The 15448-nt window shown below is 36.8% G+C and overlaps 5 protein-coding genes across 5 annotated transcripts in view; 2 read left to right on the top strand and 3 right to left on the bottom strand.

Annotated features, from left to right (window-relative positions):
- The window catches only part of Tsp74F (Tetraspanin 74F), a 7351-nt gene extending 1126 nt beyond the window's left edge, over positions 1-6225 (bottom strand). Inside the window, exons 1-2 of the mRNA XM_066390912.1 lie at positions 5947-6225; positions 738-929 (exon numbers count right to left, since the gene is read on the bottom strand). Coding sequence (XP_066247009.1) covers positions 738-929; positions 5947-6021 — 267 coding nt within the window. The 5' untranslated portion in view covers positions 6022-6225. The remainder of the gene's footprint in view (positions 1-737; positions 930-5946) is intronic.
- Positions 1-15448, bottom strand: part of Tps1 (Trehalose-6-phosphate synthase 1) — a 182488-nt gene that overhangs the window by 107931 nt on the left and 59109 nt on the right. The window lies entirely within an intron of this gene.
- Positions 10020-11031, top strand: LOC136409359 (2-oxo-4-hydroxy-4-carboxy-5-ureidoimidazoline decarboxylase-like). The gene is made up of 2 exons (XM_066390793.1): positions 10020-10273; positions 10329-11031. The coding sequence occupies exons 1-2, from the start codon at positions 10084-10086 to the stop codon at positions 10661-10663; spliced, it is 525 nt and encodes a 174-aa protein (XP_066246890.1). The 5' UTR covers positions 10020-10083; the 3' UTR covers positions 10664-11031.
- Positions 10913-12492, bottom strand: Vps36 (vacuolar protein sorting 36). The gene is made up of 4 exons (XM_066390791.1): positions 11777-12492; positions 11501-11723; positions 11284-11441; positions 10913-11220 (listed from the first exon to the last, which is right to left on the bottom strand). Exons 1-4 carry the CDS (start codon positions 12404-12406, stop codon positions 11047-11049), a joined length of 1185 nt encoding a protein of 394 aa, XP_066246888.1. The 5' UTR covers positions 12407-12492; the 3' UTR covers positions 10913-11046.
- Positions 12737-15219, top strand: LOC136409357 (uncharacterized). Its single transcript, XM_066390790.1, has 3 exons — positions 12737-13060; positions 13565-14654; positions 14706-15219. The coding sequence occupies exons 1-3, from the start codon at positions 12932-12934 to the stop codon at positions 15137-15139; spliced, it is 1653 nt and encodes a 550-aa protein (XP_066246887.1). The 5' UTR covers positions 12737-12931; the 3' UTR covers positions 15140-15219.

Consider the following 15448-nt stretch of genomic DNA (forward strand, 5'->3'; position numbering starts at 1 on the left):
TAGACGCCAATGGATTTTTTGACTTGTTTATTATTTTCGGACTCTTAACATTTTACAATAAAAAAGCCTCTTGATTTTTTTGCTTAATGCTATCCTATTCTTAGAAAAAAAGACCGATACCTACAAACAATAATCGTAGAAATAATCAGTTTCGACCCAAAGTCACAGCAGATATTGAAAATGGTCACCTTCTGATAAAAGGGAGGAAAGGATTCCCAGCATTTCATCATTGATTGTTTCAGTCTTTCAAAAATTCCTGGAGAATTTTGTGTGACATAGCAACTGTAGATTATTTTTGTTGAAGTTGAATTAAATAAATAATTTTTTTTCTAGGAATAAGTTAGCATTAGACCAAAAAATCGAGACATTTTTTGCTGTAAAATATTAGAAGAATCTGAAAATAATAAAAAAAAATTTTAAATCCATTGGCGTCCTATGTTATATGGTGAAAACTTTGGCTGACTCACGTCTAACTACGCCACTGGCGGCAAAATATATTTTTTTACTAAAAATGCAGCTCTTTACCAACGTACAGCAACTGTAAAATATTAAAAACCTGGCATTGACTATTTCAAATAATAATATACTATATTTTTTTAACTATCAACACCCTGTATCTCGGAATCTAAGCCTTCCCGGCTACATGTTCATAGGAACTTTTTTTCTTTAAATGCTATAAGAAATCGTATCCTGAACCGTAATTAGGAAACACCCTGTATAATAATGCTTTCACTTACTATGACTAGCATGCAGCGCACTTCTTTGATTGATCCCAGACATCCTAAGCAGGATATTAAGACCACTGCGATGCCGGTTATTACAAGGACGTAGGCGGATCCTGTGTATAAGTTGGTGCCCAGCAGCTCATTGGCGAAGGATTTGTCAACCAGGACCCAAATACCCAGGCCTGTGGCTATACAACCCCCAATCTAGAATTCCACGTAAGAATACAGGTTTCCCTTCATTAAATGGGTTTAAGAAGTGCTCTCAAACCTCCATTCAATATGGAAATTCGTTTCGCTGGAAATGTTCATAGTAATTTAGATGTAAGTTGTAACGCTTTAGACTTATAAAACAACATTTTCCATGCTGTTCCCTAAGATATTCATCTTCTGCTAGACGGATACTCTAGTTTAGAAACTTGTTTCAGTATCAATCATTTCAATTTTTATACAAGGTGTTCTATGACGGAAGGAAAATGTTTGGTACAATGGTCCGACTTTAAACTGTTTTAAAGATAAAGGATTTAATGTTTTTCTTCGTTTTTAATGACATCGTTGCATATCTTACTGAAAAAAGTAAAGTTTACCATGCATTATCTCTAATTCATCAAATGAAAACAATACTAGTGGTAGAGTAAGCATGTTTTAATTTACAATAATATTTACTAACGAAGAATATATTGATACGGTTTTTATGTACGAGGGGAAGTCAAAAAATTCCCGGAATTTCGTCGTAGTATTGACATTTGTGGCATGCAGTCACAAAAATCTTTTACAGTACATCCTTTATGGTGCATAGTTATGAGGCTGGCAGGTCTGAACGGGTCATAACACTCAGTGTGACTGCTGCGTAGCAGAAGGAAGAAGTGTGTGGTGATCAGTTTGCGCGATGTCGCAGTTCGAGCAACGGGCGAACATCAAGTTCATGTGCAAATTGGGGAAATCTGCTTCAGAGACTTACAAACGGTTTACGGTGACGATTCTTTAAAGAAAACAGCCGTTTACGAGTGGTTTTCAAGATTTAAGAATAGACAAAATCCCTGGAAGACGAGAGTCGCAGTGGGAGACCATCAACCACCAGAACCGAAGAATGGTCGAGCGAGTGAAACAGTTAATCAGATGAGACCTCAGAATGACCATCGACGAGTTGGCATAAGAAATGGAGATCTCTCATGGATGCATGCACGTAATCCTATCAGATGGTTTGAAGATGAAACGTGTCAGTGCAAAGTTTGTCCTGCGGCTGCTGAATCCGGATCGAATGGAAACTCGAAAGTTGACTGCGAAAGAATGTTTTGAAAAAAGCATAGAAGACCCGACGTTTTTTCAGACAATCGTTACCGGTGACGAGACTTGGACGCTTACGACCCAGAGACAAAGATTCAGTCATCAGAATGGCACACATCATCTTCTCCTCGACCAAAGAAATCACTTCATGTCAAATCCAAAACAAAAGTGATGCTCATTGCATTTTTTGACAACGAAAGAGCGACGCACCATAAATTTGTACCAGCGGAACAAACTGTTAACAGCCCTTTTTACGTGCTAATTTTGAAAAGAGTGAGGGAAGCAATTCGAAGAAACCGTCCCGGAAAATGGCAAGGAGGATTGTCACTGCATCACGACAATGCTCCCTCACACACTTCGATCACTGTGTAGACATGGCTTGCAGAAAAGAACATTCCAGTCCTCCAGTAGCCTCCCTGCTTATCGAATTTATCGCCATCAGATTTCTGGCTCTCCCCAAGATCAAAAAGGGCCTCAAAGGTAATCATTTTGACATCGTAGAAGACATCAAAACCAACGTGACGGCTGAACTTCGGAAGATATCAAGACTTTGATCATTGTTTCCAGCAATGGCAGCAGCAATGGAGCAAGTGAGTGTGTTCAGAAGGAGCCTATTCTGAAGGTGATTAAGTAAATGTGTAACTATGTCGTTGTAATAAAGAATTCCAACGAAATTCCGAGAATTTTTTGACTCCTCCTCGTATGTGCAATGTACCCCTTTCCTACTCCCATGTGCGACGTCCTTTTTTAGATTTGTTTTGGTGATAACGAATGGATTTTGGCACCAGTCGCTCTTAAACCGGCCCGTTGGTTCAAGGACACTTATACGTATTTATCACTGCAATATTTCCACTGGAGCAGCGAAATTTCTCCTCATTAAGGGGCAAATTGACCACGAAACACTTGCAAAAACGGAATTTGCTGGCACTCAATAGAAATCGCTTAAGGCAGCTGTAGGACGAGTTATGGTCGCAAGGCCTTCATTGTTAAATAAATGTTCAAGTTGTTAAATCTTATAGAATAATTTCAATTCCTTTCACTTTATGATGCCCTAAGACGGAAAGTAGAAATTCACTGTTGCGTCATGCTGATTAGTACACTATTTTCGATATTAATTCACGATTGATTAATAGAAATTCGTATAGTTGCAAGCGGTACCGGCCTTATGAGAGGACGAGGTTGGGGGGCTTGGTCAGCGGTTTTTCTTAGGGATAGGAGGACGGCGTTTAAAAATTTCGCCGAGGGCGCCAGACTTGCTAAGGCCGGCCCTGTTTGCAGGTATAGACAAACCCATTCAGTACCTGCAGCCAAATCCCCTGTGATCAAATTACCCAAATACCCCAAATTTAAGTGAGAAAATCTATTTAAAAAAAATTAGCAACTAGAGTTATTTGGTCCTATATACAGCCCAAAATGGGCCATAATGACTCAGCAAACCCTCATAGCTGATAAAACTTTAATCACTTAACTAGAGCCATAATTTAATTTCCGCTTGTTGAGAACTTTTAATGTTTTATCCACACATGCGACCACTTCTTTTACTTAAATGGCTCATAAACATATCAAGTGTATGATGCGCGCACCAAAAATTGTATTGTCGCATTCAACCGAATACAGGGTCAGCCAACAAAAACTTGAGCCCCCTTACTTTTGAAAAATAAGGATCTTTTGGAAAATTCCCAAATTACGTCAAAACAGTTTTTGAGGGGGACGAATTTTTTTGTAAAATTCAACCCCTAAACTTCGCCCTTAAGCGCGTCACAGCAACTCTTTCAAAATTTTAAATGGCACGAGGCGTCATGTGGCACTTCAAATTAAAGGTCTTTCAAAACTACATTCAATGGTATTATGCCATTTAAGATTCATGGATTAGTTTTTAAGAAATACTGCTATAAAAAGTACCCCCATTAAGATTGTCAAAATGCTCTTTGATCTAAATTGAAAACCTAACTAAACGGACATATATTAAGTACATAAGTTATAACTCTCTAATACCAATCTCTAATATCCATCTCTAATACCAATTGTGCAAAATACTTTTACCCCCACACCTTAAACCAAAAAAACCCTTAAACCATTTTCTCAATTATAATTTTTAACTTGAAAACTGGTTTTTCGAAATATCTGAAAAAAAATCATACATATGTATATAAAAAATCCTCGCGCATTCGCCACATTTTTTAAAGTTTTTTTTTCTGTTAATTTTAACCCAACAACGATTTTTAAAATTTCAAAATGGAATAACTTTTTTTCAAAATGGGCTGCAGGTCCAGTTTTTTCTACTAATGATGAGCATTTTCATGGCAAATCTAAGTGTATATAAAATGTTTCACTTTTTAGGCTGTGCCATATTGAAAAATGCAAAAAACTCAATTTTTTAGCTTTTTTTCAGTACCGAATTAAGCATTTCGTCATAAAAGGCGATAAATAGATACTATTGGATTATAAGAAAGGCATCAAATGCTCAAAAAAGCCGAAAATCTCTTAATTGGATAATAAAAAAAATACCAAAAAATTGAGTTTTTTTTCATTTTTCAATATGGCGCAGCCTAAAAAGTGACACATTTTATATACACTTAGATTTGCCATGAAAATGCCCATCATTAGAAGAAAAAACTGGACCTGCAGCCCATTTTGAAAAAAAGTTATTCCATTTTGAAATTTAAGAATAGAATTAGCAGGAAAAAAAACGAAAAAATGTGGCGAATACGCGAGGGTTTTCTATATATGTATTTTTTTAAAGATTTTTCAAAAAGCCAGTTTTCAAGTTAAAAATTATAATTGAAAAAATGGCGATTTAAAGATTTTTTTGGTCTAGGGGGAGGAGGTAAGGGTGTTTTGCGCGACTGATTAGCATTAGAGGCTTATAACTTATGTACTTATATGCCCATTCAGTTAGGTTTTCAATTTAGATCAAAAAGTATTCTGACTATCTTAATGGAGGGTACTTTCTGGTAAAAAATTAAGTACAAACTCAGTTAAATGGTACGTAAACAATGAAAAAATTTGTTTGTTGATAGGAAATTGGTTTATTTTCGATTTTGTGCTCACAAACAGTCTCAAAAACTCATCAATAGATTTTAAATCGGATTAAACCACTGAATATAGCTTCGAAGGTCTTTAGTTTAAACTGTGACATGACCCCTCGTGGCATTTAAAATTTTCCAGAGGGTGCGACGCGCGTAAGGGTGAAGCTTGGGGGCTGAATTTTATATGAAAATTCGCCTCCCTTCAAAAACTGTTTTAACCTGTTTTGAGAATTTTCCGAAAACTCCATATTTTTCAAGATTAAGAGGGGTCAAGTTTTCGTTGGACGACCCTGTACAACTAATCATTGATGCTTAATCCAAATTAGTCCATACATATGGCGATTGCACGTGATTTCGCATATAAATTATAACAATTAGCTGGATATTTACAAACAATATTGGTTAAGGTCGCACCTTTATTTTCGGTAAGGAAAATCGTATGTTGATTAAAGCAATAAATAACTCTAATTTATCGTTTGAGTGTGCGTCAGTAGACACTACAGAATTAAATAATAAATAGAGAAAATCAAGGTTTGAGATAGGAAGAATCAAAATTAAAAATTATTGAAGCGATGTTCAAGTTAAAGAGACGGAATTCGAGAAATGGTGGGTGGCACCTCAGGACCCTCTAGGGGAATACCCCCATGCGACATACTTACCTATAAACACAGAGTCGGCTCTAAAGACTTTCCGGTGGGCGCCAAATTGGTTCCCAACCAGAAAAATGATTTCCCTTCAAAACGTTTCTGCGAGTACCCAGAAACACCCAGACAACCCAGAAATGGGTATAGTGATACCTACCTGCCATGCATGCCCAGCATAACTAAACCCAACGTTGCAGACCTGGCGAGCTCAGACCTCCACAGGACGTTTAAAATAATCAATAATCCACGGAAGCACATACTTACAAATATGATGAAGTTCACCACAAAGAGGGAATATTTCATGAAATTCCCACAACCGTCCATGCTGGATGCGCCCATATTCACGATTTGCGCGTACAAAGAGTGTTGGCACTGATGGAAAATAATCACTAAATATTGATTAAAGTAAATAAAACACTGAAAAGCTTTAACTTAAGCGAATCGTAGTTTTAACATCACTTTCACCTCCAGGTGCAAACCATGGTGGTGTCGCAGTATGACTAACCATGAACGAGCGTTCTTCGCATCGTATAGACGGGATATACTACAGTGGGGAGCAAAAAGTGATTTATCAAGAAGCATTGTTGGTTATTGCCCTTGACACGTTTAGTCCATTCATAAGTATCATCACGCATTTTTTTTTAGTGTTGGTGGCAATTTGCTTGAGTCTAAACTTGAGGAAAATAGGCGAATTCTTGCCTCGCTGAATATTACTTCTTCATGGTATATTTCACCCACTAAAATTGCACTTTTATTAGACACACCATCGCTCTTAACTTACGAAATACCCAGAAGCCGAGAGATTCCAAACTCTCGTTTTCAAAACTGGTAAGCAGAACTAGTTTATTATTAGTAACGGCAAAGGTGACCCACTAAAGAGGATTTCGCCTCCACAAGCAAACGTGTTCTGCTCACCTTAGCACCATATGGTACATGATATAAAGCGCTCGCAGAATAACTCGGAACCTTTCCGGTCGATTTTCAGTCATTTTCCCCGGCTCGCATTTTGGAGAGGCCTCGGCGGATTTTCGTGGAGGAAAAGTTTCTGAAAGTATGCTTCGTATAGAATTTTCCTCGTGCGATAGTGAACACTTTTTTATACGCAATAGGTATACGAATAGAAACAGCATTTTTTGGCGAAATTAAGCTTCATTAAAAACATACTTATTGGAAATGTTAATAATTAAAAATCTTCATTACTACCTATGATGGGTGCCCTCGCGGCAGAAGCTTAGTGGTTTCGAGGCAAAATAATTATCGAGCCACTTCGCTCAACCCTACAGGACCGCTGGTCAGCTAGATGAGACTGCATTGAACATAAGTGAAAGTCTGAAGGAGCTAAGTCTGGAGAATTCGCCGGATGCTGGAGAATTTCGCAGCCTAAGGAGAAGATTAGTTCCTGGGTCGGATTCGCTGTATGCGGAAGAGCAGTAATGTTACTTAAAAGATCTTTTTTTCTCCATAGCTTCTCTTAATTTGATCATTTGGGCCTAATAACGTTCAACTGTAACAGTTTGACCAGGTTCCAGAAGCTCATAGTAAATGCCTTTCTTCCAATTCTATCAGATGCATAGTAAAACTTTTGTGGTATGAATGTTCAGTTTTGCAAGTAAGGTGGAAGACCGGCCTGATCAACTCATGCTTTTCTACTCTTAGGATTGTTATATGGAAAATTGTTTCTTTTCCACCGAGAAAGCAAGTCCATGCAGATGTCAACTCATCGGTTTTTATTGTTTTCGGTTAACTCGCGAGGAAAATTTTCCGCACTTTTGAATCTTACCCATTACACGTAATCGAACTGATATTGCTTATCCTAACTGCTCTACAAGCTTTTTTCAGTTCGGCATGGATTTTCGTCCGCTAAAGGTTGCAGTTCTTCGTTTTAAAACTTTTCTTTAAACTCGGACGTGGATCGTCTTCAAGATAAAAATTTTCCTCGCGAAACTTCTTAATTACCACCTCCTAACAGTTGAAACACCAAGAGAATTATCTCCCCAATCCGAATGAATCTTTTCTGTAGTTTCGGCAGAATTTTTGTTCAGTTTAAAACAGAACAACATTGATATTCTTAAATTTTTCCTGGAAACATCCATTTCTCAATCGCGTTTTGTGTTTGTCGAGAAATGAAACTTTTGTCACATAAACAGCAACGACTAAACTGCACATGCGCGAAATTACGGACCAATTGGATGCGTCTACGTATGTCTTTTAATGCAGCTAACCTCAGTGCTCCGCCTCTTTTTGTTTTAAACCAGTCTGTACCATTGATTCGACAACAGGATTTTTTTTTACATGAGCGGTCATCAGTGATTTAAAAAAAAAGACCTAAAATCCTATTCTTTCATGAAAATCCGGAAACGCATTTCTGAGATATGAGCTCTCAAAAAGTCTGCGGAACGTGCTGTTTCGGCCACTTTCGTGAGCAGTTTATTGGAAAAAGGGTGGGTCTTGGTACCCCCACAGAGGCAAGGGTCGCTTTTTTCGCTTTCAGTGTTAGACAGAGTCGTTTGCAGATGTTTGCGAGTCTTCGGGGGACCCATTCGATATGCATCATTTCGTTGTTTGCCAAAACAGTAAACAAAAATTGGGTATATTTTTAAGGAATTTCGCTATCTCCTTAACGAATCATAATAAATATTAATTAACCGGCTCCAAAGGTCTTTAACAACATCGGCAATTTTTGATAAATTTCGATTAAAAATTCCTGTTAACAGGTGATGTGTGCAGAAAGTCAAGGCAATGGGCATTGTTTGCCTCAGATAAATGCATCTCTTCTTGGATTACTGATGGGTAGTAGTGCCAAACGGTGACCCTGTTTAACTTATTAAACTGACCCCTTTGAGATTATATATTATTTTTAGCAAATTACATGTATCACGCGACATAGATCTTGTATCATGTGTGTGTGCGACCAATGGCAACGTAAAACGGCAGATAAATGAAGCAGAAGCAGGCCTGCGTGGGGTAGAGTAAAATGGAAGCTTATCGTTGATAAAAATGAGAGGGAACAATTTTACAAATATTTTTTGTCAAACGTAGTTAGCCTGGGCTAACCAGAACTAACCGGAACGGTAACTCAAATCCGTCGACTAACTCAATTCACAAATCCAAATAATTGCCTGATGGAAAGTTCGTAGGTTTCAAATAAATCAATTAACGGAAACGATAATTGTGGATAATAAATAAATTTATCAACATAACAATTAATCTTCGGTGCGGAAGTATATGGCTCGAATAGCTCTTGCGATGCCCTTTACCCTTATTCATAGAACATACGCACATGGATGAAAAACGATTTTCGCGTATTTTTCTATTACACCAGAATACGGCGTTTCTACAGGGTGTTCCAAAAAGGTTGCGCCAAACTTCGAGATGTTATAGAGGACATTGCGGTGAACAATTTTCGCATAGAAACCCCTAGTCTAAAATGAGCCGTTGCGCCTCCAGGGCCATTTTTGTTCAAAATCGTAATGTTAACTCATTAACGCTGAAAAGCTTAAATATCTCACTTATTTTTATTAAAGATAACGCAAGAAAAATGTTCACTATGACCATCCCCAACCGTTACATAAATTTGTTCTTTGAATAATTAAATCGCACACCCGTTGTGTGGACCTTGTTGCACGAAAAAAGAAGCTTCCAACAATTCCTCTTGGGTGGTTACAGGATTTTAATACCCCAACGACTTGATGTAACCCCAGAAGAAAAAATCCAATGAATTTAAATCGGGACTTCGTGTCGGCCACCTGATAGGTCCGCATCTTCCGATGCGTCACCCACAAAAATGTTGTTTTAGATGATCCTATACAGTACGAGCAAAACGTGCAGCTGCTTTCTCATGTTGGATCAACCACATTCAACATCGAGTTTAAGAATGCGATTGATAAATTTGTATTAAGAGACAAAAAAGTATTTATTTTGTTTTTTTTTTAATTCTATTCGCTTAAGTTGAATATCGAAGTCGTTTGAACAAAAAATGATTTTGGAGCCAAAACGGCTTGTTTTTAATCAGAGGTTTCTATGCAAAAATTGTTTACCGCAATGTCCCCTAGAACCTCCGCAGGTTTGGCACACATTTTTTGGAACATCTTGCGTTTAAAGACAAAACAAGGGCCACTAAAACCCAACAATGGTGGAACCATCGCGGGAACCCTCTTGTACAGTTAGAGATGCATCCACCTGTAGATACATCACCCGATTTAGAATTATTATATTGGCGCTACGAACAATAGCTGATATATTGATCAATCTTGAACATGTTTCCGATTGGGACTTATTTACAAAGATAACCTGTTTAACCCTATAAAATCAACATCCTTCGCCATCAATGCTTTTAGTTGTTGACCAAACCAGATCGAGTACACATATCGCAAGTACCACAAACGTCTCGGTTCGGTAAACATGTGGGCCCCTTATCTGACAATACAAGAAGTGAATAATTTGGAAAGTGACCGATTTATCAAAATCTTCGGGAACGTTGTTGAACACTGTTTGACGGCCGCAATTGGGATTTTGAAAAACCGGCCCTTCACCAACATCGATGATGCGGTTCGGGCGATTTATAGTTATTTAGATGGCTTAGAAACTCAAAGTAATTTGCTTCTGCACGTTTATTCCTTCAATCGTTAACTTAACAATTATTTTAGAAAAAGAACAAATCCTGCAACTCTACCCGGACAGCGTGAGCCAATTGGCAGGATTCAGCAATTCCTTCCTGGAATTTAACACGCACCAAAAAATCATCGACTGCAAATCGACGAGCCTGCGATTCGAGGACAAAAAGAGATTGAAGCAGTTGTGCAAGGGTTATAAAGAAAAACACGGATTTCCTTTCATTATCTGCTCCAAAGAGGACAATATTGATCATCTCTGCTTGGAAATTGAAGCCCGGCTTAATAACGACAAAAACGTAGAGATTGAGACTGGTTTAAGAGAAGTTAAAAAGATATGCAAGCTAAGGATTCACGAAATTGTCAAGTAAGATTGTTGCAGCATTCAGTCAATTCAAAATTTTCACCTCTTTTTAAACCCTCCCTACGAGTGATAAATTTATTAAATAGTTATTATATTTAAAGTCGTAGCTTTAAAGGTTTTACGGAAAATTTGTTGAATTGTTACAGTAAAATTGTTTCCAAATACACCCTAGTTGTGTAAAATTGATGTCGTACTATTTAGTTCCTCATAAATAGTTGAGACTGTTTTAACATAGGTAAATGATAGAAAAAACAGGTTTTCAACTAACAAACAAATGTATATTATTATATTAATAATACCTACATTATTAAAACGTTTTATGTACAAAAAAATCACTATTGTACAATATTTGACAATAAAAAATATAAATTTTAATTCGTTTTATATTGCCTATTCTTCCTTCATTAACAAGAGATTAGGATAAAAACGTAGGCCTTCTATCGCATCATCGCGGCAAGCTTTCCCGAATTTTTCCGCTACTAAAAGCCGCTCTTTAGCTAATGTGATTGATATTCCCAGCTTCCGTGATAATTCCTCCGAAGAAAGGGAGCCATGATCATCGATCTGGAACAAAAAATGCTTAAAATCCAATTCCAGTTTAAGGCCTTACCAGGTTTAAGGTCTTACCATAGAAGCCGTCGCTTCAGCTATATTTTCGCCATTCAAACTGCTCAGCTGCAATACCATGACACCAGAACTAAATTCAAATAGTTTAAGAGGCATTCCCAGGTCTTCCATTAATTTACATGCATTCAGCACATCTTCTGGAGATAAAAGCTCCAACCCTAAACACATAGAATCTTTTACATTACAAAAAGAAAACATGCAATTGTGCACCTCTTACCCCTAGCTCTATTAATTCTGCAATAAACATCTGTTAGGCCCATCATCCCCCCCATTTCTTCAATGTGACTCAATAAAAAATCAGAAATTTCTCTGGCTAATCCTTTATAATACTGACTATTTGACTTATAAGAATCTCGAGTCACTGGGTCATCAATGCCCAAACTAAGAAGATATGATTTAAACTGGATAGTTTCATCTTCAGTGATCTCGCCCTGTCTTTCCTAGAATTACATTGTAAGAAATTCCTAAAGGTGTCTTTTAATCAAAATTACACCTTAATTTTAGAAGAAATTGCTTTAGATAATTTAACCATATCTTTAGCCATACTAATTAACTTGTTTAAATCTTGAAAGGCAACAATCATACTTTCATCAGTTGCTTTTTGTTTAGCTTGCAAACTCCTCTCAATACCCACAATGCCTGTTCTAAGCATGATTTGAGGCAAAATCATGTCTGAGGGTGTAGGTGATATCTGGGGAGGTATGTGGGTCTCCCAATACCTCATTTGCAGACATTTATTTAGGGTTCCCAATACATCAGTACTATAACCTTCACGAAACGATAACTTGACGAAATTATACATACTGTAGGATACAGGTTTGTCTGCATGAGGATCTTCATGCTCAGCTAAATGTAATATGACTTTGCGAGAGCGAGTAAAGCTAAAGGTACTTGGAGACTCTTCTTCTATGTAGACTATGAGTTCGTGAATTAATCCTAGGCATGTCTGGCCTTTGGCGATAGCTCCAGGCCGGCCCCATAACAATCTATGGGTGGTAATTATGAGCTCACCCCTTTCGAATTGGGTTTTTACATCCCCATCGTAGAGACGAACGTTGTTTTCGCATGATAGAGTGTTTTCATTGTTCATTAGCACTGGGGTAACGTATTTAAACCTGTTCATCTTCAGTTACTAATGATTTATTAAGTGGAATTTAGTTAATTTGATGTTAAAAGATATTTATTATTATAGACCTGAACTAACCTCAATATTTCTATTTGTCAAAATCGGGTGTTAAAGGGGTAAGTTCAGCTTTTTAGCTCTGCGAATGCACACATTACAAGAATATTAAGAGCATGTCTAATGCTGTTTACATGTTTTTTAATATAATTTGATTGGTTTTAGAAGGTAATTATTGTTTTTAATTTTAAAAGTTTATATTTATCGATTTCTACTGACTATATATGATTAGTTACATTGTTTACACATTCACACTAATTCCAAAAATCTGACAGTGTCACTTGCCTTGTTCATATTTTCGTTCTATTGTTTTCATAAATATAAAATAAGTTAAAAATCAAATAAAAGTCCGATTTTTAATTATTCAAATCGGCTAGCAACATCTTTAATCAGTTAGTTACTCGTAAATGATACTGACTGAGAGCTTTGTCACTCAACGGTGACAATAAAATAGAACTTAGAGCTACGATGAACGAGCTAAGTGATGCTGTAAGGGAAGTGCAGATCTGCAGACTTTGCTTAAATCTTTCAGCGGCAAATATCAATGTATTCACGGATGACTTCGCTAAGATGATTGAAATTCTCACAAATGTAAAGGTAAATTACTAAATGTACTGAGAACCATTCCTCTAAGGTGGAAAGAAAGAATGAAGTAATCATTTCCAAGTCCTTGTTAACTTAAAAATAAAAATTAGCTATATGTACATAGCTCTATCTTGATTGCAATTCCCGTGGAGTATGATGTTTTCAAATATATCAGCACTCCAATAATTTGGCACTTAGGACCAGTGCATCAAAGCCATGATCACTTGGTAATCAAGAAAATTATATCCATAACAAGATAATCAATAATCGAGTGGCCAATGTTCAATATTGATTTTATCATTTCTTTGACAAATATATTGTTGGTAGAGCTGCCAGGACTCCTTTCTACTTAGTATTGTTAGAAGATGAACTTGTTTTCTGTTTGTTTCATAATTAAATTAGTATAATTAGTACAGTAGTACTGTACTGAGTATTAAAACTTGATTGTATGGCATGCCTGATCTCTCTGGTTCTGCATTCAAGATATTAATCTCAAATCACCAATTCTACTTCTAGATCACACCAAGAGACAATCTACCCCATGTTTCATGTCTCAAATGTGCTAGAGAAGTTAAATCTGCATTTTTACTAAGACGACGCATTATTCAATCACACAGATCTCTTACTTTGAAACTGCGCAACGCAGGTCCTGAAAACCTAACAGACAACATTGAAAACAATTATGGAATAAATTCCAGTGCTGCTTCAGACAGAACTAATAGTTCCTCACCAACTATTGAGGCGCCCTTTCATCATCTCTTAGAAAGTATTATCACTGAACCGTCCAATGAAACAAGAGTTGAAAATGAACAACATCGGTTTGCAGTGCAATCCTCACGAGAGTCTGAAGACCTGGAAAATAACCAAATTGGAACTGAAATAGATGAAAGTCCTAGTGAACAATCTGATGCTGATGATGCAGGGGAATTTGAGACTGAACCTAATGGGAATATTGCAAATGATGATATTCTTAGGCATGAAGTAAATTTCAATGTCCAGCCCTCCTTGTCTCGAGACCAAACTGAGAAAATTCAAAACTTAAAGCTTGCCCTTAGCAGAAAATATTCTGACATGATCAATTCTTGCAAAGACAAGATAAAGAATTTCTCATGGAAGAGCATGAATGAATCAGACCGACTAAAATTTCTAAGATGGATGCAGAGAAGATCTACAAGCACACACAGCATAAGACCAAAAACGAGTATTAAAAATCTTCCCACAAAGCGGCGAGAGCCTTTAAAAATGTATTGCAATATTTGCCAATTAAAATTCCCAAATAAAATTAAATATAACAATCATATGAGCCGACACAGGAACAAAGTCTGTCCAGTTTGTGATAAAACAATTAGAAGCGCGTATTTGAAAAAACACATTGCGTTGCATGACGCCACTCCTGCTATGTGCGAAATGTGCGGAATTACTTGCAAAAACACTGTCAGTTTGAGAATGCACATATTTTACTATCACAAACAAGGACTGGCGATTTGTGATGATTGTGGGAAAACATTTAAGACTAAGACAAAGCTTTTGTATCACCAGAGAAAGGATCACACAAAAGAGAGGAATTTCAAATGTGAGACTTGTGGCAAAGGTTTCTTTACCAAATGTAAGTACATATTCATTTTTATTTATATGAATAATCACAACCTTCTTTTAGTATATCTCACAAAACACATTAATATGAAGCATATGAAACTACGACCACACATTTGCGAGTACTGTGGAAAAGGATTTTCAGGGAAACATGCGCTACGCACCCACATTCGACAACACACCAACGAAACGCCGTACCATTGTGATTTTTGTGGAAAAAGTTTTAGACAGAGGGTCTCATTAAGAGGCCACTTGAAGAGCCACCATAGAGTAGAGGAAGAAAATACGGTGTTTTGCAACATGTGCGGTAAAGGTTTCGCCACTGATATGGCTTTAGATGTTCATATGAGGCTGCATACTGAGATTAAATGTCCTCTTTGCTCGGATACTTTTGCAGAGAAATCTTACTTGGAGCAACATATTGCCACTAGTCATTCCAATGATGAAGAGTATATGGTAAGCGGCCAAAGCGATATTCATCATTGGATGGATATGTGATTTTAATTAATATTGTAAAAGTACTATTTTGTTGTTTTAATTTTACATTTTTTTCATGTAATAAAGGTTAAATTAATGTTTGTTTTATTGATTCAATTTTAACATATTCCATGCTTGTAAATGAATAGAATTGATGATGCAATCTTCAAGGCCGGGATGAGTTATTATGTATCAGTAATTGAGATATACCTGATTTAATTTAGGAATGGGAGTCCAATAAGGAGACAGGCCGGAAAAGGATCTTATTATTACCAGCGTACTAATCGAACACTAAATAATTATTTTAGTGTAATCTTAGGTTAGGATGTA

Source organism: Euwallacea similis, chromosome 6 (assembly GCF_039881205.1).
Source record: "Euwallacea similis isolate ESF13 chromosome 6, ESF131.1, whole genome shotgun sequence".
NCBI lineage: Eukaryota > Metazoa > Arthropoda > Insecta > Coleoptera > Curculionidae > Euwallacea > Euwallacea similis.

What these genes read in the sequence shown, in the direction of transcription:
- Vps36 (XM_066390791.1), bottom strand. Translation starts at nt 12,406, where the DNA reads ATGAACAGGTTTAAATACGTTACCCCAGTGCTAATGAACAATGAAAAC. An exon ending in CAATTTCTTCTAAAATTAAG is followed by an intron (nt 11,724 to 11,776) that starts GTGTAATTTTGA and finishes ATGTAATTCTAG; the next exon opens with GAAAGACAGGGCGAGATCAC. An exon ending in CAGAATTAATAGAGCTAGGG is followed by an intron (nt 11,442 to 11,500) that starts GTAAGAGGTGCA and finishes CTATGTGTTTAG; the next exon opens with GGTTGGAGCTTTTATCTCCA.
- LOC136409359 (XM_066390793.1), top strand. Translation starts at nt 10,084, where the DNA reads ATGTGGGCCCCTTATCTGACAATACAAGAAGTGAATAATTTGGAAAGT. An exon ending in AGATGGCTTAGAAACTCAAA is followed by an intron (nt 10,274 to 10,328) that starts GTAATTTGCTTC and finishes CAATTATTTTAG; the next exon opens with AAAAAGAACAAATCCTGCAA.
- LOC136409357 (XM_066390790.1), top strand. Translation starts at nt 12,932, where the DNA reads ATGAACGAGCTAAGTGATGCTGTAAGGGAAGTGCAGATCTGCAGACTT. An exon ending in AAATTCTCACAAATGTAAAG is followed by an intron (nt 13,061 to 13,564) that starts GTAAATTACTAA and finishes TTCTACTTCTAG; the next exon opens with ATCACACCAAGAGACAATCT. An exon ending in CAAAGGTTTCTTTACCAAAT is followed by an intron (nt 14,655 to 14,705) that starts GTAAGTACATAT and finishes ACCTTCTTTTAG; the next exon opens with TATATCTCACAAAACACATT.